We start from the raw sequence: 27,935 nt of genomic DNA on the forward strand, positions 1-27,935 counted from the left end.
AGGGGTTTTGTGATTAGTTTTGTTACAGATTAACTTTTCGTTGTTGCTTTTTGCCAGAAGGTTTCGTGGACTCCAACCCACTTCTTCAGAAGTGGTAATCAGATTAATTAGGCATAATTAAGAAATTTTGTATATCTTGGTTACATCATCAATCCTAATGGAAACTGCAGCCAAAAAGTCAGAAGACTGGGACTAAGAAAGGCAGCAATGAAGGAACTAGAATACAGTACAATACTGTATATCATAAAATATAGGGATGTGCCATTGGAGACCAAGACCAAAACATGCTTGATCACGATGTATTGGTGTGAAAGTTAAGGAAGTTAATTGAAAAAAGTGATTAATTTTATTTAAGGTGGCGAGAGAGCGCTTTGCAAATACCCCAAGATGCCAGAAAAACAAACAGGTAGATCTTAGATCAAATCAACACTGGACTATCACTGGGGGCAAATAGGTTGAAAGTGAGGCTGTCCTAGTTTGGAGGCAGCCTTCTCATGAGCAGGCGGGATTAAATGAACCCACCCACCCCCAAATAATGCTAGGAAAGGTAGAAGGCAGCAGGAAAAGAGGAAGACCAAATATGAGATGGACTGACTCCCTAAAAGGCTCCTCAGGCTTGCTTCTACAAGAGCTGAGCAGAGCGGCTGACAGGACGAGACGTCTCGGAGAGTCGCCACATAGCAATTGGATTAGTGCAACGTCCCGAAGATCTTCTGTGATTTATTTTTTAAAAATAGCACTTTAAATATTGACGTTTTGCCCATCTTTGTGGAGGAGAAATTATGATGCAACACGGGATATTTCTGCGAATGGCGGGTTGTAATTATGGCGTCTAACTCCTTTTACAGGTGCGGCTCAACTTTCGTCCACCTTGCCAATGTAAACAAACGCGGTCCCTCCACCCGGGGCCGGAAGGAAAGCGCCCACAGCTTGAAGAGAAGCGGACCAGCACATTGGCGGCTCGTAACGGGAGCGGGGGAAGGGGGGGGAGAGGCGCCCTCCGCCCCTCGCGACTGTGTGGCCGCGAGCCGGGTCACGAGAACAGCGGTAACATAGCAGGGCCCTTGGCTTTAGCGGTCCAAGTTGAGGGTTAGAAGGCACAATCCGGGAGGCGGGACAGCGGTCGCCCCGCCCACCTCAATGTGTCATCTTCCCGGTCCAATGCGGAGGCGCCCCATCACCGAGCCCCTGGCCTTCAGAAACGGAAGGGGCGGGGCCAGCGCTGCGGAGCGGGGGGTTCGCTGCTTGACCCTTTTGCTGCGGAGGGATGGCGGCGGCGGCGGCGTGGCTCGGAGGAAAGCGGCAGGCAGGGCTGTGGCCGCGGCGGCGGCTCCGCTTAGGACCGACCCTCCTGCTGCTCCTCCTCCAGCTCTTGTTTCTGTGGCCACCTGGCCCGGCCGAGGCTGGCCAGCTGTCCAAGTGGCGACTGCCGGTGCCGATGGTGAGCGCGCAGGGCGGACCGCCGCGCTATCCTTCCCTTCGCCCCCTCATGTGGAGCGGGTCAGGGACGGGTCTCCGGGAGAGAGACGGGAGGGTGGCGTGGTCTGCCCTGGAGGGCGGGCATCGGATATGCCCTTGGTGGGATTTCAACCCCTTCAGGTTCAGGTGGGCTCCCGGCCGGCGACTGGGACGCCTCGTGTCAACCAAGTGGGCAGAATCCGGAGCGCTCCTGGGTGGCTCTCTCTTTCCCCGTCTTCCGGGTCGCTCCATCTGCATCGGAGGGAGAGCCTTCGGTGGCTCCTCCTTGTTGTGGTGCAGCAACTTAAGGCCACTGTCACTCGGGTGTGAGGAAGAATGTCTTCTTTATTTTGAGCTCTTTAGTAACTTAAGCGTATTAAAAAAAACGGGCGTGGTTCTGCTTCACTTCCTCATCTTGATCATTCAGTTTTAATTGGCCCCAGGTGTGTAGGCTCTTTCTTACCCAGTTTTTCATGCTGGGCAACCTGAGTGTAAAATAATAACAAGGCAAAGCAGGCCTTGAGCCACTACAGAGTGCCTTACCCTCAACACTTCCATTTGTTACATCTTCCCCTACCTGAGATTAGAATATTTGGTTAAAGGGAAAATGAATCTTCCTTGAGAGGTTTCTAAGTTTTGCTGTAATCCATTTCCTTTTTAAAAAGCTGCCCCCTCAAAGGTCCTAATATTAACTTTTATAATGAAGCATATGGTTTATATTATGTTACAGATCATTTGATCTATCACAGTTCACTTATCACAGTTCACTTATCACAGCAATAAGAGCCAATGCAGGTGTTGTCCTGCACAAATAGTTGCTCATGTGAGCTGTTTAAGGTAGGTGTATATTTTTTAAAGAAGATCACAGGAACTACTGTACTTTTCTCCTATGTGCAGAAGCGACCACTAGAACATTGGAAGTAACTCTTCCTGTGTCACTTTATGTATTTGAATAAGAAGACCAGTAACTTGATTGGTAGCTAGGCCTTCAAGATAATAATTTTCACTAGCTCTTGATAATGTAATTGAGAAATGTGCTTTTTATATTCAAAGTTTGTGGGGAAATATATATTGGGAAGGTTGTAACAGAAGCCGCCTGTTGTGGTGATAAACCCTTTGTAGGATTCCATCCAATTGTATATTTATTTCATTCATATCCTATTCTTCTTCTAATGAACATAATTCTTCTGCCCTACTCCCAGCTTTATTCTCAGAAGTCTTTGAGTGGTAGGTTAGAATGAAGTGTGGTGACTTGCTCAGGATTATTCACTGAGGATATGCACCCGGGTCTTGTGGATCAACACAAAGTACTCTACCACACTGGCACCATATATCTGTAATAATTAGGTGCAATTTCTGGTGCATAAGTATTGCATCTGTAAAGTTTTCCAGATCTCAGATGTACTATGTATGTGTTTCAAATAATATAGTCCCCTGTTGATCTTTCTGTAACATTAATTTTGATGGAGATTTGATGTTGCCTGAAGTTTGCATACATATTTCACCAACAAAGATTTTCGTTCCAGTTCTGCCACCTTTCTTTTTTTGTGGATTTTTTCACATGTTTTGTCAGCACTTCTTGACTATCTCATCAAATGATGAATTGCACATATATGTATGCCATAAATGGAATATCACTGGATTCTACTTGAACCATAAGATATAAATTTTAAAAATGTAATAAAAATGACTTAAAATACAGTGATACTTTGCGGAATTGGTTCACACATGACTTATTTATTGGCCAATCCCCTTGGTTAAATTGTACCAACACAGGGGAAATGGGTTATCTTGTGGCAACAGATTGCTGCTAATTAAAGAGTCCCCAATTTGATTTTGCATTTCTTAAATGTAATCTCATTGCACTTGAGTTGGCTGGTGTTGTGGGTGATCCGGAATCAAAGTGGCAACACTTGGTGGCAGTCTGATTCATGCAAGAATCCAATAGGGTACTGTGCTTTGGATTTTTGCAATTAGATTGCTGCTAATTAAGGAGTTCTTGCTTTGGTTTTGAGTTGCATGTGATATCACTTGATTTGTACACTGTGCGATTAAGGTTAGGCAGTTGGTTTGGACTCTTTAATTAGCAGCAGTCTGCTGCTGCAGGTTATGCTTTTTTTCTCATAGACTGGTGTAACTTAAATGAGGCTTTGGACCACTGAATTGTATATTAAGCCAGCTTTGTATCTTCATGTTTAGATACATTTCACTGATTTAAATAGGATGTAGTCCCAGAAAAGTGAGTATAGAATTGCAGGTTTCGTATTTTTCTTTTGTTACATTGTAGCAGTAGTCTAGAAAGAATATAATATGAATGTAGGAAAGTTTTACATTATTGTTTGAAAAATATGTAATCCATTCAAAACTATGGGAAAAATATAATGCATAACACTATGTGATAACTGTTAAGTATCTAAATATTAATATTTATTTGTCTTCCATACTGTTGCTTCTTCACTTTGCTTGCTGTTTCCTATATAGGGGAAGAAATTTTTTAACTTCGGAAACATCCTCTTCAGCAACACTACAATTTTCTTAAAGTGTAAGTTTATTAATACCATAGATCTTAGTGTCTTCTGAAATAGCTGTGTCAGCTAAGTCTCTTAACAATTTAGATTTATAAAACTGGTACTGTTCTACAATCATTGTCCTATTATTTTTGTAGTTTCCAACCCTCTTTATCTAAGCATTTAAAAAAACACTGAACTGTATTTAACGTAGCTTCAGAAAGGCATCATGGTGCTTTTTTTCCCCTTTTTAACCACTTGATTCTCAGTCCAGCTAAAGTTAGGTGTGATTAATTTCCATTAAAACCAAGTGACATTAATCACAGCTAATGTAAGCCCATTGTATTCTGTGGGATCTGAAGTAGATTCTTTTAGTATGTTTGTTCAGAGTTAGGCCTTTAATTTTAGTGGAAGTTGATTTCAGTTTAAGTGTATATGATTGTAATGCTAGGCTTCAATCTTAAATAGTGTCCTGGCAAGTGCATCTTCTTCCCACTGGACCTCTGCTCATAGGATGCTGTACTTTTGGAAGGGGTGTGTGTGATTTTTTTTACAAATACATTCGCTTGTGTCCCCTCAAAATCTGATTCATGGGCCTAGGAGACCATCTTAACATGTGCATGAGAAGGTGTGTGTGTACATGTGCATTTGTGCACACAAAGTTGGGGAGAGAACTTGCTGGCTGTTGAGGAGAGGAAATAGGTGATTGTCTCTTGCCCTTTCTTTCAGCAGAAGCTTCTTCTGTATCAACGTCTCTTTTGTGGATGGAACTTTTCAATTTTAGGAAAAGAACTAATTCTAACCTGTTCTATTTAAGTAGATTTGGACCAAGATGTTTAGTTTAGTTTGATAGTGGTGGTTTGAATTACTGCAATGTCATTTCTTTTATGAAAACATTAATGGTGATTGTTGTGAGCACAGTATTACTAAATGGTGTCTATATTTTTTTGCCTTTTACATCTCTGTACCACACAATACTGTTGTCATTAAAATTTTATTTGCTTATAGCATGTTTAAATGTAGCTTTTTTAGTTTAATCTCTGTATTGTGAATTGCACAAAGAACTTCAGCTTATTGGAAGGATAGAGAGTTGAATATTTCTGATCTGTTTATGACACCTTAACAAATTGATATGGATTGGTCGAACTGCCTATAACGGTTGGGCACTTTGGAAATAAAAGCATTCAGTTTATTCAGACCTGTCATCTATTTTAAATGGCCTAAATTGAACTGATAATCCCCAGTGGATTTATCATTAGCATTAGGTCTGGTCTAATTAAAATTTTGCAGTTGAATATAAGTCTGTATGTTTTCTCTTTGGAAAAAACCACATAGTTTTCTTATTGCTTCAAAATAAATGGTTATGAGCAAAAAGTTCACATGTATTTGTCTCAAATGTTATAATAGGCCATTATTAGCACAATTTATTTTAAAAGCAGAAGGCAAGATATGTTTAAAAAAGTAACAGTGCACTGTCATTAATGCTTAACATAAAGAGTGCTATTCATTTAAATGTCCTTTGTGTATGTTTATGGTATCTCTGTGTGTTTAGCATGCAGTTCAGTCGTAGCATTTTATATTTGGCCCTTAAGGTTATGTTTCCAGCATTAACAGTCTGTTTGCCGGATATACTATGAGAATAGACATTTGAGGTACAACTGCATGGAATAAGATTTTGGATACATAGCAAGGCATTCTATTTTCTTGTCCTTTGTCTCCTTGCAGTGTGATATACTTAGGTTACAGGTTATGTTAGATCTTTTGTGGAACAGGTTGTTGTATTGGAGTGAAACACTACAATGTTGTCGGATGAGTTTGTTATGTGTTGGTAGATTGTTGGAACTCATTAGATGATTTGAAAGATTGTTACTTTGTTTCTAGATTGCTTGCAAAGACTTGAGACTGCAATCCTACATATACCTAACTTGGACTAATACTCATGGGCAATAACTAGCAGGAGAAGGTTTCTCCTAGCAGAACAGTGGGATCCAATTAAATCAGAGGGTAACACCACCACCCCTGCAGTCTTCCATGTTCCAAATCTGGAGGGCTGGGAATCTCTTAGGGCTGTTTTTTGGGCAGCACAGAGGGCTAAAGCAGAGAGTGGATCAGATGGATTTTTTTGCTGTGACTACCAGTGAAAAGTGATTTAGTCCTATGATTTAGTTATTTCTCAGTAGACGTAAATGCAGTATGAGTGCTCTCCACAAGACAAAGTCAAAGTATGCAAGAGAACTGGAGTAATAATATTTTAGGTCAGTTAGGAAATGCCAGTGGGTATTTGCCAGACGTTTACTTAGTGCTTAGAGACTACTGGAAAAGTCTGGGAATTTATAGATTGTAGTGGAAATGATAACTTTGTATCTTCTCATCTTTATTGGTGACCCTTGTTACATGAAATGGAATTAAATTGCAGCATTTAAATTACCCCAAAGGCCTGAACTATATTTCTCTAATAAGGGTTATATATCATTCCAGCACCTTCCAGATTTTTCCTTCAACAATATGTTGAATATTTCAGTATTTTCCTTTTTCTCTAACTCCATTAATTTCCTGTTGCTACTTTTTCATTTGCAGTGAATACTTTATCTCTGATCAATGAGATGTTTTAGTGATAGTAATACAAAGAGCAGAAGATGATGTTTCCTGCATTTCATAGACACTGTTCTCATTTGTTTAGTTGAAGGCAATGAATCTGCATGCGATCCTTCTCAAGGTTACAATGTTAGCTGGTACTTGAGATATTCTGATTGCTACAATGAAGTCTTCAACTTTGGGGTAAGAAATTGGTACTTTGTCACTTCCTCAGTCATGCAGTCTGCCAGTCATTTCCATAACTGCAACAGGCTGCAAGTGCAGATAGCCTTCGCTTCAGCAGTGTCAAGACCACTGGTGGCTCTCATAGCCTAGCTCAGACCCTTGATATCTATTTATATAGATATCATATATAGTCCTGCAAATTCATTATGCCTTATGCTCAGTTGATAACGATTCTTTTCCTCATTCACAATCTAAGCATTGCATTTCTATGGTTTGGAGGAACAAATGGGGATGCACTGAAAATAATGAATCCTTGCTATTTGCAAATAGTTTCTTGCTACTGTTATTTCTGTTATTGGCTAATTTTGTCCCCATTGTCAGCAGTTCTCCAGGATTGCAAACAGTGATCTTTTTGTATCAACTGCTGTCTGGTCATGCTAATTTAAAATGCCAGGGATTGGTGTTCCTTTTGAGAAGCAACCTTGCCTTTTACTTCAGCTTTTTATCTGATACTCCTTTGTTTTAATTGGTTTGTCAGCTGGATCAAGTCATGTTATGTGTCTTCACAGGATGAGCAGGCAGATATCTATTTTTTGGACACCTCAGAAGAACGCTTGGGTTGGTCAGGATACTATGCGATGTCTTCACTCTACTTCCCCAACTGTTCTGAGCTCTTCAAACCACAGGTACAATATAGGCACAGGAGGACTTTGGAAAAGTAATTTTTGTGGTCTGCACAAAAAATGTGAGCCCAAGACAGAGCTTATGACAAGAGAAAGTGAGATTGGAAAGTGCCACACATTTCTGGGGGGGAAAGCAGTTATATATTTGTCTATAATACCACTTTTCTGTGCAAGTCTGGCCCTTCTAACAGGAAATGCTTGAGCAGTCATGCTAAATAGAAGGAAAGAACATGGGGCATTTTGCTTATAGGAGAACTGTTTGAAATATGTGAGAAAGGAGGCAAATGGGATTGTGAGTAGGATTAGAGTACATGGCATTGGTATTTATGTGCCCTCCATGATCAATATTTGTGTTTGCATGATTGTTCAGATCTGTTTTATTTGTATTTTATTGCTTTAGTTCCCTGAGAATTTTTATTGAATGGTAGTATAAAATATCAGTAATCGTAACTAACTTATGTTAGGTATGCATCAATATTGTTTCATATTATTTCATGCGTTCTGCCCCACCTTTTATTTTCTGCAGAGATATACTTTCTTTGTGACCTACTGCCAGTTCCTATCTACATTACACCATCTTCCATATGTTCACAGCATGTATTTGGGGCAATATATGTATGCCACTTTGCTAGTAATCCCAGACCTACTTAGATCCATTGCATTTGTCATTGATGTCTTGTCTTTAGCTTTAGCATGTGACCTTATGACTGTTTCCGCCTCTTGCTTGTAACCAACTATTTTCTCAAGTATATCGAGCAAAATTCTGCAGCATGTTTCACGTCGTGGGGTGTTTAAAGTATTGTGCCCAAGGGACCAGATTTTCCAAGGCCCGACAGTACATTGATCAGATCCTTCCTTCTGCTCATAATACCTTATTCTTCCTTCCAGTAGCATGGCTATAAAGAACCCTGACTTAAGAAATTTGCAGGAGAAGGGCATTAGCCAAACAGAAAATGAGCTAGGGGAACTTGCACCATTTTTCTGCAAGGTTTCTGCCAGGATAAAAAGTGGCACATTCCATGTTTTGATTCTGGTGCACGGGGGGATGGAAAGGGCCAAGAAGAAGCAGCATGAAGGAGGGCTGGTAATGTTATACAGGCTACCAATTAGCTATCCTTCTCTGTAGTGAATATGAATATTGTGCTTCATGAATAACACAAATGAATGAAATGTTAGGAACATACATAAACCTTTCCTGTGATTGTCTGCTTTTTATTAAAATTAGGGCAGCTTGTCTGCCATACTGGACCTTGTCAGTATGTCACCAGTTAATGCCAAGGAGACCCATTTCACATTGTTTTATCTACAACATGAAAGCATAAAAAAACACCTATTTCAGAACTCAAGTGTAAATCATATATGTGAGGTTGAACGTACCCTCTAATTTTCAGCCCCGCTGGGCAGGGCTCCGCCTCTCTTTCACACGACTTCACCCTTGTGTGCATGTGCAGTTCTGTCCCCCACATGTGCACAAGGTACTGCTGCAACTGGAACCAAATGCAATCTCTGCACCAAGGAGGAAGAGAGTTGTGCAGAGGAAGGTGGTGTCATACCTGCCCGCGCTTGTGCCCAGCTTAGAGGGAACCTTGTTGAGGTTATTTCCATCTTGAGGAAATTAGTTCTCCCACTTAAAAACCATGGTTGATTTACTAAACGTGCTTTTGCTGATGTACTGTAAGTGGATTTAGTAGTTTAAAATGTGCTTGCATCTCTGTGGGCTATTTAGATAAATTACATAATGCTCTGCCTATCTGCTGTATGTAAACATGAATTTTGCCTTTTTCCCCCCCTCCTGGTAAGAACTTCTACACTGAATTTGTTCATCCAGAACTCCTCTCAAATGGAAAACAAGAGGTATTTCAGTTTCAGTATTTGGAGGTTTGCATTAAAATATATATATTTTAAAAAATCTGTGATTTGATCAGACATGTCTTTGTCTTTAAGATATCAAAGGACAGAAGAGAGAATGGAACTAACATTACTACTGTAGCAGAGACCCCTGTAAGTAGAAGACAGGTAGTGTGTGTATATATGCATATGCATGCATAGTACAAAAAAATATGCCACTTTTGTCTTTATGTTTTGGCCTTGGCTTCTGCTGAGTCACTCTCTTTCCCTTTGCCTGATTGTTGGTTGCCCTGGGTATGCTCCTGGTTATGCCTGTGCTTCCCTGTCTGCCACTAAAAGCAATGGGCAGAATCCTATTGACATTTTCCACACACATAAGGGCATTAATGGAAAAACTTTTCATGTGCCTTTCATGGCATGTCCAGTTGCATGATTAATTGTCCAACCAGAGGAAGGTGCAGGGAGCATGACAGACAATCCAGGAAATAGCTGCCACTTGTGCAGTTGTTCTTGTGCACTTGCGTAGAGCCACTGGATTCTGGCCATTAGGCCTTCAACAAGGTTACTGTTCAGTCTATGAAACATACTGTTGATTAGTGTGAAATGTGTTTGTTGGCATGGGATACAATTGTGATCTTGTTTTTTTGCCACTAATGTTTATTTTGTTGGAGGAGCCTCTGTTTTTTGAATTCCTAGGAAGCAAGATGCAGAAATAGAGCTGGTGTGTTTATGTCTTCTACTCATGTTATTTTTCTTGCTCTAGCCAATGAATGCTGTGATGAGAACCTGGCAAGATGGGCCTTATATCTTTATTGTGCACATTAGCTTTCCATCCTTGAAGGAAGGCAGTGTGAAAGTTAAAGAAACAAGTGATGGATTGCCGAAAGTTCCAGCTTCCTCTGGTTCACAAGAGGCACTTTTTACCAGTGAGTCATGCATGATGATTTGTTCTAAAATTTTACTAGTATTTAGGGTACCACATGATAGTTGAAGTCCAGCACTCATAGCTGTGGTAGGACTTGGGAATGAATCTTGGGGGCAAAGTAAGTGTTTTCCATTCCAGAAGAAAAATTAAACAACAGTTCTTGGTTGTTTTAAACTATTCCTTCGGCATTCAAGTACAGGACTTTATGCACACACTTGGAAGTCTTTTCCATATTTTTTTCTGATTGTGCTGCTATTTAATTCAGAGCAAGAGAGTTTCAAAGCCCAATCTTGAGACAGAAAAAAACAAGAGAAATCCCAGACTTAACAAGAGTGGGGACTTGTTTATACATATTAACACAGAAAGAAATGAGACAGCCCACACTTGGGAAAGAAGCAGAGGTTATGTTGGATTAGAATGTCCAGGGAGGACAGTTGCAGACCACCGGATTGACACTACAGGATATGTATTTCAGCAATAAACGTAAGTTTTCATGTTCCTGTAGATCAGGAATGGGAAATATTTAGCACTTCAGGTGTTTTGGACTGCAACTTGCAGAAGTCCCTATAGCTAGTGGCAAGAGGTTATAGGAGTTGTAGTGCAAAACAGCTTGAAAGTCAAAGAGTCATTAGCTTTGCTGTAGATGAATGGAAACTTGGTAAAGTCCCTATTCCTGGCACTCTTTGGATAACCTTTACTATAGTACAGCTTGATAACTCTCTTTCACAGGTTCCGTTGTCTACCACAGAAAATATGGCTAACTGTATTTTAGGAAAGAAAGACAGGAAGAATTCTGAGGTATCTGTATGTGAAGGCTCTAAATGTGATACTTCTAGAGGACAATATTTCAACATATATTCCTGTTCTTAAAATGTATAGGAATGGTGCAGAATTAAAGGACTTCTTTCCTTAATGACATGTGCATTAAAACCCAGTGTCTTTCTCCTGTGTTCTTGTGAACATAGAGATTATTTCATATATTTTGATCCTCCAAACGACTGCCGGACTCCTCAAAACATCTCTGTTTAGTCTTGTAAAGTTGGCTTATGGTACGTCTGGTACATGTCTTAGGATAGGCCTGCACATCAGGAAAACTCTGTTGAATGCAGTCCTCCTGTCTTATTCTGTGGCCTGCTAAGTGTTAGATTGGACCACTATCTCTGCAGTCCCAATCAGGCAACAATACATTGGAATTTCATCAAGATGCATTTGAAAACAAAAGATGTGGTGCAGGGAGAAGAGCAAGAAAAGGATTGCTGCAGGCTGTTAAAATTGGCAGAAACTCTTTTGAGGACATGGATTGCAAAGCCTGTCTGTCAGACTTGCATGATGGCTTGGCTGTCTCCAGGTCTCTTTTCTGGGGGAACATTCCTTTTTTGGTTTTAAGTAGAGTGGATAAAAATCAATGATTTTTTAAAAATCAAAGTGATTTATATCATGATCTAAATCATGATTTAAATTTTAAAAATCATTTTTTTAAAGTTTAAATTGTCAAAAAATTTGATTTTTAAATTTTCTGTCAAATTCACTCTGTTTTTAAGATGGGTCCTCATTCCTTCAACTTTTAAAAGCAGACTTAATATGCATCTTTTCACTTGGGCCTTTTAAATTGTTTAAATTATGTTTATGTTTTAATATCCTTGCGTTGTTCATTTTATATTGTTCATTTAATATTCATTGTTCATTTTATATTCTTGTGTAGTAGTTTCATTTGATTTTTGTACACTCTCCTTGTGATTTTTCTGAACTGGTTATATAGAATTATTAGCAACAAATAAAAATAAATGGGGTTGCAGTTACTTTCTTGCAAAGAGGGACTGCAGTGGTTGCAGCTAATAAAGTTTATTAAAAGACAAGTAATCATGAATGTGACTTATGCAATCATGTATGCTGCTGAGAATGTGGATAGAATGAAGTCTTTATCTTGTTATGTGTTATTAATAGAATACAGTGTTATTAAATAGAACTGAATGGGAGAGGTTTCTGGATCATTAAAAAAAGTACTAGCTAGTTGCCATGATGGCTGTACACCTACTTCCAAGGTGAACAGTAGCATGCTTTGGGAAGAATGGAGGCTGAGGGATATTTCTTTGTGCATTTTCTAGAGGCATCTTGTTGGCCATTGTAGGATACAGGATGCTGAACTAATTCAGCTTTTGGTCTGGTCCCAAAAGAATATTCTTATGCATAGTTCTAATTCCCTGCTCTCTGTCTCTTTTTTTTTTACAGTGATTGTGGAAGTGAAGGGTCCCTATGAGTACCTCTCTCTAGCAGATTATCCTCTCATGATTGTGAGTTAATGCAGTTACTTTATTTTAAATGGCAGTACTTGGTTATATTGATTTATTTATTTATCAAACTTCTATACTGCCCATCTAGAACATGTCTACTCTGGGTGGTTTACACAAAATATAAAAAATAAACTAAGAAAGTATAAATGAACTAAAGATACAACGCAAAATAACAGCAGAATCCAAGATGGAAATATAAAAATAAATATAAATGAATAAATAAATAGGAAAAAGAAAAATAGGCTAGGTGATGGCTGTAGGGAAGGCCTGCCTGTATAGCCATGTCTTCAGATTGGTCTTAAAGGTCCTCAGCAAGGGGGCCAGGTGAATCTCTGCAGGTAAATTGTTCTAGAGACGAGGGGCCACTGCCAAGAAGGCCCAGTTTTTAGTTTTTTCTCTTCGGATCTCTCTTGGTGTTAGGTCCCACAGCCGCCCGGCCTGACTGGAATGGGCGATATGGGCAGAACTAGGTGGAAGAAGGCGCTCTGCCAAGTATCAAGGGCCTAAACCATTTAGGGCTTTGTATGTAATAGTCAGCACCTTGAAATTGATGTGGAATAGGTAGCCAGTGTAAGGTGGCCAGGGTGGGGAATATATGGCGGAATCTTTTCACCCCTGTTTAATAGCCTGGTCACCATGCTCTGGACTATTTGAAGCTTCCTCATCAGCCTCAAAGGAAGCCCCATGTAGACAGCACTACAGTAGTCTATTCTTGAGACTATGAGCACGTGGACCAACGTGTTGAGTACCCCCATGTCTAGATAGGGATGCAGCTGGGTGATCCACCGAAGATGTAAGTGGGCAGAACGAACCACGGATGCTACCTGAGTCTCCATGGTGTGCGCTGGGTCAAGATGGACCCCCAGACTGCGAACCGCATTCTTTGTGGTGAGGTAAAGGTAAAAGGTTCCCCTTGACAATTTTTGTCCAGTCGTGTTCGACTCTAGGGAGCGGTGCTCATCCCCGTTTCCAAGCCATAGAGCCAGCGTTTTGTCCGAAGACAATCTTCCGTGGTCACATGGCCAGTGCGACTTGGACACGGAACGCTGTTACCTCCCCACCGAGGTGGTACCTATTTATCTACTCGCATTTACATGCTTTTGAGCCGCTAGGTTGGCGGGAGCTGGGACAAGCGGCGGGCGCTCACTCCGTCGCGTGGATTCGATCTTACAACTGCTTGGTCTTCTGACCTTGCAGCACAGGCTTCTGCGGTTTAGCCCACAGCACCACCACGTCCCTGACTGGACGTGGTGAGAGTTGCCCCCAAAAGAAGAGGGAGTTCCCCAAACCACTGACATTGGGGGCACCCACTCTCAAGACCTCCATCTTGTCTGGGTTCAACCTCAGTCCATTCAATTGCGTCCATTGTAGGACAGCCTCCAGGTAGCGCTCAAGGGACAGAACGGCATCCACTGCAGATGGAAGAAAGGAGATGCAGAGCTGGGTGTCATCAGCATATTGGTGACACAAAGTTCCATATCCTTGGATGACTCCCCCCTCTCCCCACAAGTGGCTTCATGTAGGTGTTAAACAGCATTTGGGAGATGATCGAACCCTGTGGAACTCCACAATTGAGGGACCATGGGGCTGATACATTCTTCCCAAGCTGGACACTCTGGGGATGGCCCTTCAAGAAGGAACGGAGCCAAGCAAGAGCAAGGCCACCAATCCCCAACTCAGAGAGCCTCCCCAGGAGGATACTGTGGTTGATGGTATCAAAGGTGGCTGTGATACCAAGGAGGACCTGCAAGGACATTTTGCCCCCATCGGCCTTCCTAAGTAGGTCATCCAGCAGGGCGACCAATGCCGTTTCTGTGCTGTGGCGCAGCCTGAAGCCCTACTGAAAGGGATCCAGGGCATCAGTTTCATCCAAGAGGGCTTGAAGCTCTTTCTTACATGCTGAAGATTTCAACTACAAAATAAACAAACATTCACTTCAAATGAAAGTGAAAAATCCATGATTCAGACTTGGTGTCACCACCTAGTGTATGGAATCATTGGCAGTGTGCAACTGGCAGGAGCCATTCATTGGTACTGTGCTGAGAGCTTTCCCGAGCATGGTGCTAGTTTTGTTTTTATTGGTTTAGAATTACAATACTAAAATGTATTCAGAATTCTGTCTTATGACAGATCAAGAATTCTGTCTTGTGACAGATTATTATTGTTGTTTTTCTTGTTTCAATTTGTATACCCCCTATTTGGCTACTAAGGCCAACAACAGATTTTTAGCTGCTACATAATTAAACTGTAAAAAACTGTTTGTAGTAGGAGTAACTCACAAAACAAGCAGCTATAGAAATGCTAGTTGTAGCTGTCCTTTAAGCTCCATTCTACATTTGTTTTTGTAACAGTTTTTCATGGTGATGTGCATTGTATACGTATTGTTTGGAGTTCTGTGGCTGGCATGGTCAGCTTGCTACTGGCGGGACCTCCTGAGGATCCAGTTCTGGATTGGTGCAGTTATCCTACTGGGAATGCTGGAGAAAGCTGTTTTTTATGCAGAATTCCAGAATATCCGCTACACAGGAGAATCTGGTACGTGTGAAAGACATTTCTAGATACGTTGAGAGCAAAAGAGCATGGGTTACATGCTGTCATGAATACAGTGGTATGCATAGTTTTAATACTATTCTTTATTGGAGAGAAGAAACATGCAAAATGTATCCATCTCTGTCATAGTTTATAAGCAATATTTACAATTAGCTTCTGGAGAAAATGTTTTTACTTGCTGTAGGCAGCTAAAATATTCACCTTGAAGACTCCTGAATAATTTCGCTTTCTTCTCATCAGCCTTGACTAGATGCTTATCTGAGATAAGTTTAAGCATGTTTCTTCAAAATCTCAGTTAGATTGGTGGAACTTGCTTCTTAGTGCATATGCTCAAAGTTTTTATAATTGTACAGGTACATCTCTTAGCAAAAGTCTGGATTCTCATAAATAAATGCCTTTGTCTGGAATCCTGTTGCATATTTACGCCAGTATAATTCAGCATAAATCTGAGCAGTGACAGTGTGCAACAGCAAACTGCTCAGATTTACACAGTTGGAGTTACTGTACTCTGTCAGGTGGAACTAATAGGATTCTAGCTTATATTGTACTATCTGTTGCAATGTCATGCATGCTTTGGATTGTAGACATGATTAATAACCCAGCTGTCTTGTTTTTTGTTTATTTTTCCACAGTCCAAGGGGCACTGATACTGGCTGAGCTCCTTTCAGCACTGAAACGTTCACTTGCTCGAATTCTTGTCATTATTGTGAGCTTGGGATATGGCATAGTCAAGTGAGTAGTTAGTGCTGAGAAAGCACTTGAACAAGTCTCCTGAAAATTGTCTATATCTGAAGCACAGGAGGCAAACATTCAGTTCTCCCAGAGGTTTTACTCTGAACATAGCTGGCCTGAAGTTACCATGCCAGCTATGTTCTACCTGCCACCGCCTCTATCTGTGCCATTATCTAGGTGATGCAGAGGAGGACTGCACCATACTGGGTTTATTCCACCCACATCAGAAGACAGGAAACATGTGACCCTGGGATAATTTTTTATTTTGTTTTATTTGGTAGGCCTGCACAGCTCTGGTTGGCCTTACTGCTGCCTCCTCCTCCCCCTTCTCCTTATTCTTTATTTTCCCCCTGTTTCCTCCCTCTTTTGGTGAACTGTTCCTGGTTTTTCTGCTGCTCTTCTGCCTCACTAACCCCCTCCCCAACAACAAAGACTCCCTTCTTTCCTTTCATCCTCCCACCTGCCTGATATGTTCCACTGGCATGGGGAAGCAGGATTCAAACCCCCGTACTCGTCCTTATCCCGTAAAGGAGAGAGGGAGTATCAGGTGGGCTGTAATAAGGATGAGCCTCTCCTCTAGTATGAAATTACAGTCTTTTTTTCTGACTAGGGATGATGGGATTCAGATAGAAGTTTCATCCTATCTGGGATGCTTTTCTGCCTCCTACTCACTATATCTTCTCTACATTGAACCTTTTATCTCTGTCCCTTTGAACAGTGGTTCCCAAAATCAGGACTCTAGTTGTTGTTAGCGTACTTCTCCCAGTATCCCTGAATGTTGGCCATGTTAGTTGAGACTTCCAGTAGTTGAAGTCTGCTCTTGGATCTGGGGTTCCAAGACTGAAAACTGTATCCTTAAGAGGACGAACAGAAAGTAGAAGGTTGAAAACATAGAGGAAGTGTGAACTTAAGGAGGGAGTCTGTCTTAGATGCTTCATGGATTCAGCACACCATAGGTTGAGCAGCCTCACTTGAACATCTCCAAAACTAGCATAATAAGAAAAACATGCAATTAACACAGCTCATAGCTGCACCCAGAGAACCGAAATAAACCTTTTTAACACAGGCAAGTAGTATGTTAGAGAGTCTTAATTAAGTTAAGGCTTGACTTAAATTTTTCCTTTTATTTCCATTACAGACCTCGCCTTGGAGTCACTCTTCACAAAGTAGTTGTTGCTGGATCCCTCTATTTACTATTTTCTGGCATGGAAGGTGTCCTGAGAGTCACAGGGGTTTGTAGTCACTTACTGAATTTTTAAAAAAATTATATAAGTTGATGCTGCAAGGCAACACTATACAATAGGCAGCAAAGGACATTTCAGATTTTGCTCAAAAAGCTTTTTACTGTATGCTTTCCATTAAGACATGTTTAAAGAGAAGCTGTCTTTCCTTTTGAACTTAATGTGTTTTAAAACTAGAGATGGAAAAAGTTAATTTTTTCGGGCTACACATTACAGAATTTTGAGAATTGTAACCCAAAAAGTCCTTCTCTGTGTAAAATGTTATACAGATCAATCTTGACTCTTTTTTGGTAGAAGAACACCTGTTCCTTTCTTAGTCTGGATGTGACTGCACATATGCCTGTGCATACACACAGGTACACCCACTCTCAAAAGAAGATCAGACATTTCCATCCTTGTTTAATTGGGCTTGTGTTCTTTTTGTTGTTGTTATGTAATGTATAACTGCATTAGACGTTGTGCAACTCCACAGGCAGAAGGATGATACTTCCTCTGATAGAACCAGTTAAGCAACTATGGACATGTAGGTACTGCAGATGCATGTCTTGTGTTATGTGTAGTGGTGGTGGAGGAGCTCCACATGAAGTAGATTTAAAGGGAAAAAATACGTTCTTTCAGTGGCAATTTTAGCAGGTCTTTGTGATTTTTTGAAGAAGCCTGAAATAACATGTTTATATTGACCAGAATCCTACTGCATTTTTACATGTGTGGAAGAGGAATTGTAGAAGTCTATGTGGAGAATTGATGAGGTGCTGGGCACAAGAGGCACTTGAGCATGAGTGCTTCCTGTCATGAGTGTGTTATAAACTTACTCTCTTTCTGATACTTTTCAGTCTTTCCATGGTGTTACAGCTTTGGTAGCTAATGTCGGGCTATCTATCATTGACTCGTGTATTATTTATTGGATATCCTTTCAAAAGCTGAATAGCATGATCCTAATTTAGCAATATACATCCAGAGATTTTTGGTGCAATTTTTTTGTGTATGTTTGTATCTATACCCGAGGAGAGAGTGATCAGCTAGTTAATTTACAGATAATTACTTTAAACCAAGGATTTTATGGCTTGTTTTTAGGGCTCAATATTGCATAGCCACCTTGTGGTTTGCCCATATTATGAGCATTAAGAACTGGCGTCTTCTAGGAAAATTTAAGCCGGATGTAGTTCTCACAAATATACTTAAACTGATTTTAACAGGACTTGAGACTGCTTATTTGTGTCTGGCTTTAAGAGTAAACAATGCATTTGAGTAGACAGGGAATGCTGCTGCTCTGCACTTGTGGCCTATTTGCTCCTCAAATCCTCCCCTTCCCAATGCTTTTCTCTTCATTTGAGCTTCATCTGGCTCTTCATCAGAGCCAGAAATAAGCGGCATGAGAAGTGTTTTATTTCTATCAAACGTGTCCCTGTTTGCTCTAAATAGTTGCTGTCTTCTTCCTTTACTCTGTACCTAAATGTACACAAATTTGTTTGGAATTTGGTGGTGGATGGAGCTACCCCCTTCTTTTTTTAATTTCTCTTTCTCTCTGCTACCCACTTTCTCTCTTCCTCTCTCTTTCCCTGCACTATGGGCTGCTGAGTGAGGGACAGATTGCTCTTGCAAGAGGCTAAGGACCGCCCTGCCCAAGTTCAGGCTTGCTCCTGCTTCTCACCGGTCTTTCCCTGTCCCATCTAATTTTTTTGGTCATACATGATTATTAATGGACCAGTAGTTTTTTCATTAGACAGAGTGGTTGAACAGCAGTCTTGGCCACCAATAGAGACTGAATCTTGAGAGTCCATTTTTTCTTTTGAACAGGATGGGATCATGAGGCCCTTCAGATGTTTTTGCACAGTAACTTCCATCATTAGCTGCACTTGCAATGGCGATTGTGGAGTTGGAGTTCCAACAACATTTCTAGGACTGCATGTTCCCCAATTGTAATGTAAAAAACATCTGTATCGAGGTGGATTTGATGTAAACCAGATGGATTTAAATCACAATTTAAGTAACAATTTAAATATTAAAAAATGGGTTCATGTTTTTGAATTATGATTTAAATTAATCTGATTTTTAAAAAATCATTGATTTTTTTTATTCACCCTGATTCTGAATATTGTAAATCTGAATGATAGACAAGTATACTGACTGGTAATCAGCTTTTCTGCAAACGATTTTTGATTGGCTTTAATACGAAAGTCTTGTGTCACTCTTGTGAAGAAAAATATATCTACTTGGTGTCTTACACTAGTTGTCTTTTGAAAGCAATGTAGTAACTGACAAGTGCACACTTGAGGCTGCAATCCTGAACATCCCTTTCTGGAGTATAAATTCCATGAAACTCCATAGAAGCTATGCGTAGGATTGCACTGCTGGCCTGATATCTTGCCTCCAGTCTGCCTTGATCTCAATGCCTTTTTCTCTTTGTCTCTCTAGGCACAGAATGATCTTGCCTCCTTGGCTTTTATTCCACTGGCTTTCCTAGATACTGCCCTGTGTTGGTGGATATCCTTCTTCACTGGCATACTGGGTGGAATGCTAATTTCTTCAGTGATGGTTTTTCATGGTGGGTGGTATATTCTCTTCCTGCAGATGCTGTGCCAGACTCTGATTCTGCCCATTTCCTTTCACAAACATAATTCTTTCAGGCTGTGATCCTAACTACACTTACTAAAGAATAAGCCCTATTTAATTAATTGGAATGAATCAATGCACTGGAAGTCTGTGAATCTGAGAGCACTGTGAAATCTGAACATTTTCATTTCAGTTGACAAATCAGATGGAATCACAAACCTGGTGGAATGAATTCTGGAAATCATCTTGTTCCTCAGTGTAGGGATGTCATTCATCCCAGGAACCACATGGATCTTTAGTCTGCCTCACTGAAGTAGGAAGATTTGTGTACTGTGAAGTACTCTGCCTGTTTTAACGCTCTTCCTGCCTGCATATTACATGCACCATAAATGTGGAAGAGATTGAAAATTGTGTTCATGTGATAGTAGTTTGCACACATCACCACGTGAAATCTCAATTGCATAGAGGGTCTCTGTTTTGCATTTTCATGTGGGATGAAATATCTGTTGCTTTCAAGTGAAATAGATTTTGAAGGACTGCCACACAGAAATGCTCTTTGAATGTCCTTTCTGTGAGGGTCATAATATTTAAGTTAGTCCTCAGGGTATGTGGTGTTTGAAGCAGAGCTAAGGGACACTGGGAAATTGTCGCCCTGATTTCTACGAGTACTTTTATTACTTTTAATGGGCTGCAATTCATTTGGGGCTAGTACTAAAATGTTTGCATAGAATTTTTCTGTATATACTGAAACTCAATATCCTTGCTAACATTGGCCATTCCTGCTGTTACGTTTAATTACTTTTCTTGACTTATCCTACATATTTATCAGCTTGACTCAGATAATGAAGATGTTAAAACTTAGAAGGAATGTTGTGAAACTTTCTCTCTACCGACACTTCACCAACACACTCATCTTGGCAATAGCAGGTGAGCTTCCTTAAACCTTTTAAAGCTGATTTTGAGGCGAGAATTTCTTTAAGAAAGCTACTGTATCAGGGGTCATGCTGTCAAGGTGCACTTCTACATTGTAGTTTTCCTTGTTTTTAGTGCAGTGCTGATAAACTGAAAAGAAAGTGTAGAACAGAAATAAAGAGGCGGAGAGAGTCACTTGAAAACAAAGAAACAAAAGCTGCTACCACCTTGTTATGGACCCAGCTTTCTTGTTTTATACTTCCCATATAAAATAAACAAATTTATTTTCACCTTAAAAAAATCTGGCAAACTAAATATGAATTTGCAAGAGCAGAATAGTTACTGTAAAATAATGTTTATTCCTCAGTACTTTTATTTTAGATGGATGACCAAGTCATCATTTAGGGATGTGGTGGCGCTGCGGGTTAAACTGCAGAAGCCTCTGTGCTGCAAGATCAGCAGTCATAAGATCGAATCCACGCGATGGAGTGAGCTCTCGTCACTTGTCCCAGCGACTGGACTAAATGTCAAGGGGAACCTTTACATTTAGCCGAATAATGCCCATCGCTGCATGGTATAGCTCATGTTTATAGGTTATTTAGAAATGAATAATGTGAAAAATCTTAATGATGAATTCTGCATTTCAGAGTGATTTTCTAATATTTTACTGTGTGTGTTTTAAATATTTAGCATCTGTTGTCTTTGTCATCTGGACAACTCTGAAATTCAGGCTGGTAGATTGTCAGTCAGTAAGTATGAGTTTTCTACCTTTTTTGAAAAAAATCATGAGAAGTATATAAATACTTAAATTATTTCCCTTTCTGCTTGTTGAAAATGCTGGCAATTTTCTTTTTTATTCTGGCTTAATGTGTATCACTTTTATTTTAACAGGACTGGCAGGAGCTGTGGGTAGATGATGCCATTTGGCGGCTTTTGTTTTCAATGATTCTTTTTGTCATCATGATTCTTTGGAGACCATCTGCCAACAATCAGAGGTATAGCACTCATTGTCTTTATTCAGAAAGCACAGACATGCCATGCAGAGCACTCAACTCAAAGCACCTGCTTATTTCTTATATCCAGCAACTTCTCATTTGGATTTAGATTCTTTGACTACTCTTATAGGCAGAGCAATGTGTGCCCTGAGCAGGGAACAGTTCATCCCAAAATGTATGGGTGAGGCACTTCCTGTTGGGACTGTGGACCACCTGTGCTTGTATTTAATAAAGAATAGGTTGCAAGAGATTTATGAAAAGCATATATTGGTTTGGTGGAGTAGACATTTATTACTGTATGTTGTCTTTCACAAAGATTTGCCTTTTCACCGTTGTCTGAGGAAGAGGAGGATGATGAACAGAAGGAGCCGATGTTGAAAGAAAGCTTTGGTAAGTAGAAGACCTTTCTGCTTTATAATTGCAGCATTTGTTCTTCGAAAGTGTAGCTTCTGCTAAGGAAACTTGTGAAATTTGACTTTTTTCTGGATAGCAAGGACATTTGTCCTCAGGTTTGTTCAGAAAGGCCTTTCTGATAGAGATGGAAGTAAAATAGGCAAAATTTGTACTCCTTTCTATCGCTTAACCAATTGCTTGCACAGCTGCTTTCTACCTGCTTATCTTATTTACAGAGCTTGGATATACTGTAGTAAAATTAATGTATTAACCTCAGCCTTGCTATTTCCCCCATCAAATAGGAGAAAAAGCACCAATTTAATTAGTGCTTTAAAAATAGTGCTTTAAAAGGATTCCAGTGCATTTTCTAAGCATAAAAATAATTGTTATGTTTGTGTGCCCACACACCTCCCCCCCCCCCCAGAGAAGGTACTCATGTACTGTACATTCAAATGAGAGTACTATGTAAGCTTGGTGAAGATTCCCTTTGTCCATTTATATTGCTAGGCCCACCTTTTCTGTCTTTATCATAGATGGCTTTTATGGCCAGAAGCAATAACTGCTGCATATGGAAGCTATCACTTAAGCAGATAAAAATCAGACCCAAGTAGAATCAGGTCTAGAAAAGCAACCCTGTGGTAAAAATCTGGTAGATCAACAGCAGTAGATCAACAGCTACCTCTATTGTCCTATTCCTTTCCTGAGAGCTGCCTCCCCAAGGAATGTATGTTCAGTTTTATTACCTAATCTTCCCATAAGCCATCTTCATTTCTTTATCCTGTTTTGAGTATGACACAAAGATAAAATACTGAAGGTTGCCTCCTATATATTCTAGTTAAAATATTGATACTTTCTAACTACAGTATTACCATTCTGGTGGTGTAGTCGAATGAGCTTTTGTTTGCGTAGTGGAGAAGAACATCCTGCATATGGAATTGCCCTCCTATTCACTTCTACAGGCAGGAACATATGACCAATCAGGTGTCTCCATAATAATAATAATAATAATAATAATAATAATAATAATAATAATAATAATAATAATAATAATAATAATAATAATAATAATAATAATAATAATTTATTGTCATTGTAAGTAGATACACAGTATACCCATACAACGAAATTCACAGACACCCAGAGACCAGACACATGCACACACATAACATTCCCCAAACACTCCCCACCCACTAAAAGTCCCCCACTAAAAATACAAACATCTACACCTCAGGCCAAGTAACACAGTCCAACTAATTATTCACTACTGGTGGTCTTTAAGCTCATTATTAATTGAAATTATAGCTCTATGATAAAAACTATTTAGAAAACGTGTGGTCCGAGTCTTAATTGTTCCATAGCTTCCCTTATAGAAAGAAGGCAATTTTTGTGTGGTCATTTCTTGCTGTTGTTTCTCATAGAGTGCTTCTTGGAGCTCTTCCTTGCCACCATAGCTTTTAGATTCTAGCCTACTTTGTTTTGAAGAAGAAGACAAGGAAGAGGAGTGGGGGGGAAATCTTATTCATCTTCCATACAATTCTGCTGCATTCTTCTGCATGGCCTTTCATTCTTACCTAGCTGCCCTCATGGCCTCAGACCATGGCTAAGGCCAAGGGACAGCCCAGGTCTATTGAGGAACACCTCCCTCTGGAAATATTGCCTCTGCCCCCATAATTCAAACTGGGCCATGGCTCAAAGATCTTTCCTTTTTTATGGCTCACAGGAGCACACACCATCTACTTAGGGGTTCAGGTGGTACAAGAATACAGCAGCTAGGGAGATGCTATCAGAGGAATCTCAACACGTTGAAAAACAGCTCTGATAATTGCTTTGTGTTTGGGTGACAAGTAGTTAATTGATGAAGAAAGGAGTCAGCTTCTGGGAATTTCCTTGTGTGGTGTCACTTTATGAATGATAGTGAGCATAAAATGGTATCCTATAGACCAGTGGTCCTCAACCTTGGGCCTGTGTTGTCAGGAGGAAAAACAATGCCAAGCTTTACATAATCAATGGCAGCAGTCTAGATGGTCTATAGCAGTGGTCTCCAACCCTGGGCCTGCAGATGTTCTTGGACTTCAACTCCCAGAAATCCTGGCCAGGAGAGGTGGTGGTGAAGGCTTCTGGGAGTTGTAGCCCAAGAACATCTGCAGGCGCAGGGTTGGGGACCACTGCTATAGACCATCTAGACTGCTACATTGATTATGTAAAGCTTGGCATTGTTTTTCCTCCTGACAACACAGGGACAATATTGTGCAGCATTATTGAGCCATTTATTGGCATTTTGAATCATGGATACAGGAAGCACAGTATCCCACATTTATAACTGGAGGTTTTTTGAAGAATTGAATTAGCAGTCCACCTTAGAATTTAAAAAGCTTTGGTAAGTCCACATGCATTTTGTGTAATGAAAAGAGGACATCTTCCCTACCCTGGGGTGACTTTTGGATTGGCAGTGGGATGCCTATGCACCATCTGTGTATCCTTTGACTGTTCTCCTTTCTTATTTTTGGTACCTATGTCTATCTGCACCTGAAGAAAAGAACTGACTGAGCAAGGGTTGTCTCTTCCCTAATAAGGGGAAGCATGGTCATCCTTGATTGGTCGGCTGTTCTTGCCTGTAAACATGAGTAACAGAGGAAACATGATCTGTAGGATGTGCTCCTTCCACTAAACAAAGTGAATTCCCTCACAGTGAATATCAACCTTCCTTGTTCTTTGTATCCAACACAGAGGGGATGAAAATGAGAAGTTCAAAACAAGAATCAAATGGAAACCCTAAAGCCAACAAAGCAGTAAGTTTTTCATGTAGCTACTATTGGAAAAGATGGTGGGCTTCTGTGAAAAAATTGTTGTAAGATTATGTTTAGATAGTTCTAAGGAAACACATAAGAAAGAGAAGGAGAGAAAGCAGTTGATGCCAATTGTTGGAAATGTTAAAAAGAAGAAAACTGATCAGATTAATATGTGGTTTTATTTTTGGGTGGGGGAATAAGAGGCTTAACAGAAAAGATAATCCATGACTTATAACAGTGATTCTTAACCTTGGGTCCCCAGATGTTCTTGAATGAAAACTCCCAGAAGCCTTCACCACTAGGTGTGCTGGTCAGGATTTCTGGGAGTTACAGCCCAAGAACATCTGGGGACCCAAGGTTTGAGAACCAATGACTTAGACCCATTGTTATTTTTATTAAGCCAATGATTCACCAGTGTAATTATCTTAAAACAATTTTATACATGGTCTGCTAGACCTAAGAAAATGGTATGTCAAACCTTGGAACACACTGTTCATGTCTACCTTGGTAGAAGGGGAAATAAATATATACAAATAATTATTTATTACTGAATTAGCTAACTGTATAAGAGTTGAAGCAGTAAGAAGATATAATATTTTTCTTTAAATTGGAAATTGTGTGGCAAGCACTGTTGGAACGAAGTATTTTGGACAATACAAAGGAAGTTTAAGCTTTTCGTCTTAACTGATTTAATTAATTCTGCATATCATTTGTAAAATTTTTAAAATTTTAAATGGCCAAAATCCTTGTGCTAAACTACACATGCACAACCTGCGATTCCACCCATGGTAATTGTGCAACGGCTGAGGCAGGCATACAGGCCCCAAAGTACCCCTGTGGGCACATTGTGCAGCTGGTTGTACTGGGGCTGTGTGACTGAATGTTCAGTTACATGGCACAATTCCTTGTTGTGCCAGCACACCTTTCTTTTACACCAGCATGAACAGGATACTGGCCAATGTAAGATAATATGTATATCCTTCCGCCATACATTCACACCCATAGAGCACACAAAAGAAGAGGATGTCGCATTAATAAGGTGTCTTGCAGGAATACAATGGTTTATTCTTTTGGTATATTATAATTAATGGCAAAATGTTAATAGAAAAAACAATGTGATACTTTTTACAAATAGAGCAACCATCCACTAATTACATGTTTTTTTTAAAAAACATGTCAAGCAGGAAGATGATTTGAAATGGGTAGAAGAGAATGTTCCTTCTTCAGTGACTGATGTGTAAGTACATGTAATTTAGTTTACTTAGATATAATATATTGGAAGCAACAGATGAAAATTATTATTTGTAAGACATAAGGGATGTTGCTAGTTACATTCTAGAACAGATGTGGACCGGGTATGCATTCTGCCTGTGGATTGCCAGATACCAATTCTTGTATGTGCCTATGTGTTACTTTGTGCAGTAGAACTTGCAGGTCTGTCTGGCTCACAGTGAGGATTGCTAATTTTGTGTGTTGTTCTGTTAAAGACATATACACAGTTTTTCTCTAGATGTACATACTTATATTGTGCTCTATATAGGAAATAAAAACATATAGTTATATATGGCTCTTCACACAAGTTCTCTAGGGATAGCAGTCAGTCTTAATCCTTCTTGTCAATACTGTGTTTTGTTCTTTCTCTCTTTGCCTCCCCATTCAGAGCTCTCCCAGCACTTCTGGATTCTGATGAGGTCAGTAAATAAGCCTTAAGCAACAACCCAAGTCCTATGACATGACAGAGAAGTCATGAGCTAAGAATTAAAGAAATATTGGCTAGTTAACAAGCAAAAAAGAAATACTGAGGATTATTTAGGTCAAAGAGTTGTATTGAGAACCTCATTATGCTGTTCTGGAGTTGTAGTCTTAACTTTTCCTGTCTCTGAAGTAAATGATACACGTGTTCTCCAGTAAGGTAATTCTGAGCACAATATGTGTCCTAAACTCATTAATAAACAAATGAGGTATTCTGTCGAATTCCTTTTATTTATTTCTTGTTTGCTTCTGTCTCTGACCAGAGACAGGCTCATATGGTCACAATTCGCACACATGGTTCATTTTTAGTGTGTAAATCATTGCAGTAGGACTTTCATCCATTATCTTTATATGGTAGATAGGACAAGCCCATATGTGCTCAGATGTGATAGCTCCCAAACCCTGAAGAACATTTAACTTTCAACCAGTCTTTAGGGCATGTTGATTTTAACATGTACTCCAGAGTATATTCAGAAGAAAGATTCAGCAAATCTGAGTGGTCAAAAGACCAGATAGGCGGTATATAAAATAAATTAAATAAATAAAATGAATGGTAAAATTCACTGTGTATTTATTTTTTCATGCTGAAAATAAACATCAACATTTAGCTACAGCTAGTTGTTTAAAAAGTACAATTTCGTTAATGTTTGTATACTTTTAATTATGGGTATCTTATATTAAAATAATGTAACATTTTTCAGGAGAGGAGATACCAGCTTTTGTTGTAATTTGTGTGCCAATCTTACAGGAAAGAATGATCACACATTTTGAAAGATCCAAAATGGAATGAAGAAAGATAACACTGCAGAACAAGGCTTCCTGCTCCTGGAGAAAAGGAACTTCTCTCTCCTTTGGAATGTTCCAGTGCTGCATCCTTCTGATGTGTTCCATGATCTTTGGAACCATACATTGTTCACAGAGGGAGAGCATTTTACTTGAGTCACTATGGAAGGGATTAGATGCTTGTTGGTAAACCTACGAGCCATTTGGATTTGCATTGTTGCTGAAGGTGTGTTTTTAAACAATGGAAATGCCTGTTATTACAGCACATTGTTTATTTTTAAATGTTTAAGTCAAACTAAAACTGGTTTTACAACTGCCTGAGAAACTATTAATTCAATATTACAGCTAAATCCCATCTGTTTCAACTACAAGGGGGTAAGGGTGTGTGTGTGTGGGGGGGAGAGTTAGGAGTAATTTCCCCTAACCAGTCTGGATGATTCACTCAGAGCAGAAGCAAGATTTGTCCTGTATACCAGCAGTCCCCAACCTTTTTGGGACCTTGGACCGGCTGAGCCTCTGAGGAAGGTGGGGCACCTCCCCCTAATGCACACTCTCAGGCACATGCACAAAGTGGTGGGGGAGCGTGCACGCGCCCACAAGCGCCAACATGAGTGCTTCCTCACCCCTTCACACATGCGCAGGAGCACCTGCATGCCCACCCACCCCTTCACGCAGGTGCTCGGGCACATGCATGAAGGGGTGGGGGAGCACTCACACTGGTGCTGGCATGTCCAAAGCAGCTGTGGGGAGGGGAGTGCATGCG

The 27,935-nt window shown here is 40.1% G+C and overlaps 1 protein-coding gene across 6 annotated transcripts; it reads left to right on the plus strand.

Annotated features, from left to right (window-relative positions):
* The first annotated feature begins 1,196 nt into the window (after positions 1-1,196).
* Positions 1,197-27,528, plus strand: TMEM87A (transmembrane protein 87A). 6 transcript variants are annotated; one of them, XM_072986221.2, is made up of 20 exons: positions 1,197-1,441; positions 3,940-4,000; positions 6,646-6,743; positions 7,295-7,411; positions 9,209-9,262; positions 9,353-9,409; positions 10,020-10,182; positions 12,411-12,472; positions 14,824-15,007; positions 15,655-15,754; positions 16,893-16,986; positions 17,829-17,900; positions 20,367-20,475; positions 21,151-21,209; positions 21,352-21,455; positions 21,772-21,845; positions 24,576-24,637; positions 25,813-25,874; positions 26,298-26,328; positions 27,138-27,528. In XM_072986221.2, exons 1-20 carry the CDS (start codon positions 1,268-1,270, stop codon positions 27,177-27,179), a joined length of 1,779 nt encoding a protein of 592 aa, XP_072842322.2. In that variant the 5' UTR covers positions 1,197-1,267; the 3' UTR covers positions 27,180-27,528. The 6 variants fall into 6 exon arrangements, with proteins under 6 accessions (XP_072842322.2, XP_072842324.2, XP_072842326.2 ...); XM_072986223.2 differs by having other exon boundaries at positions 1,198-1,441; positions 25,819-25,874; XM_072986225.2 differs by having other exon boundaries at positions 1,198-1,441; positions 25,822-25,874.
* Positions 27,529-27,935: the final 407 nt, after the last annotated feature.

The sequence above is a fragment of the Pogona vitticeps genome, chromosome 1 (assembly GCF_051106095.1).
Source record: "Pogona vitticeps strain Pit_001003342236 chromosome 1, PviZW2.1, whole genome shotgun sequence".
NCBI classification, from domain to species: Eukaryota; Metazoa; Chordata; class Lepidosauria; order Squamata; family Agamidae; genus Pogona; species Pogona vitticeps.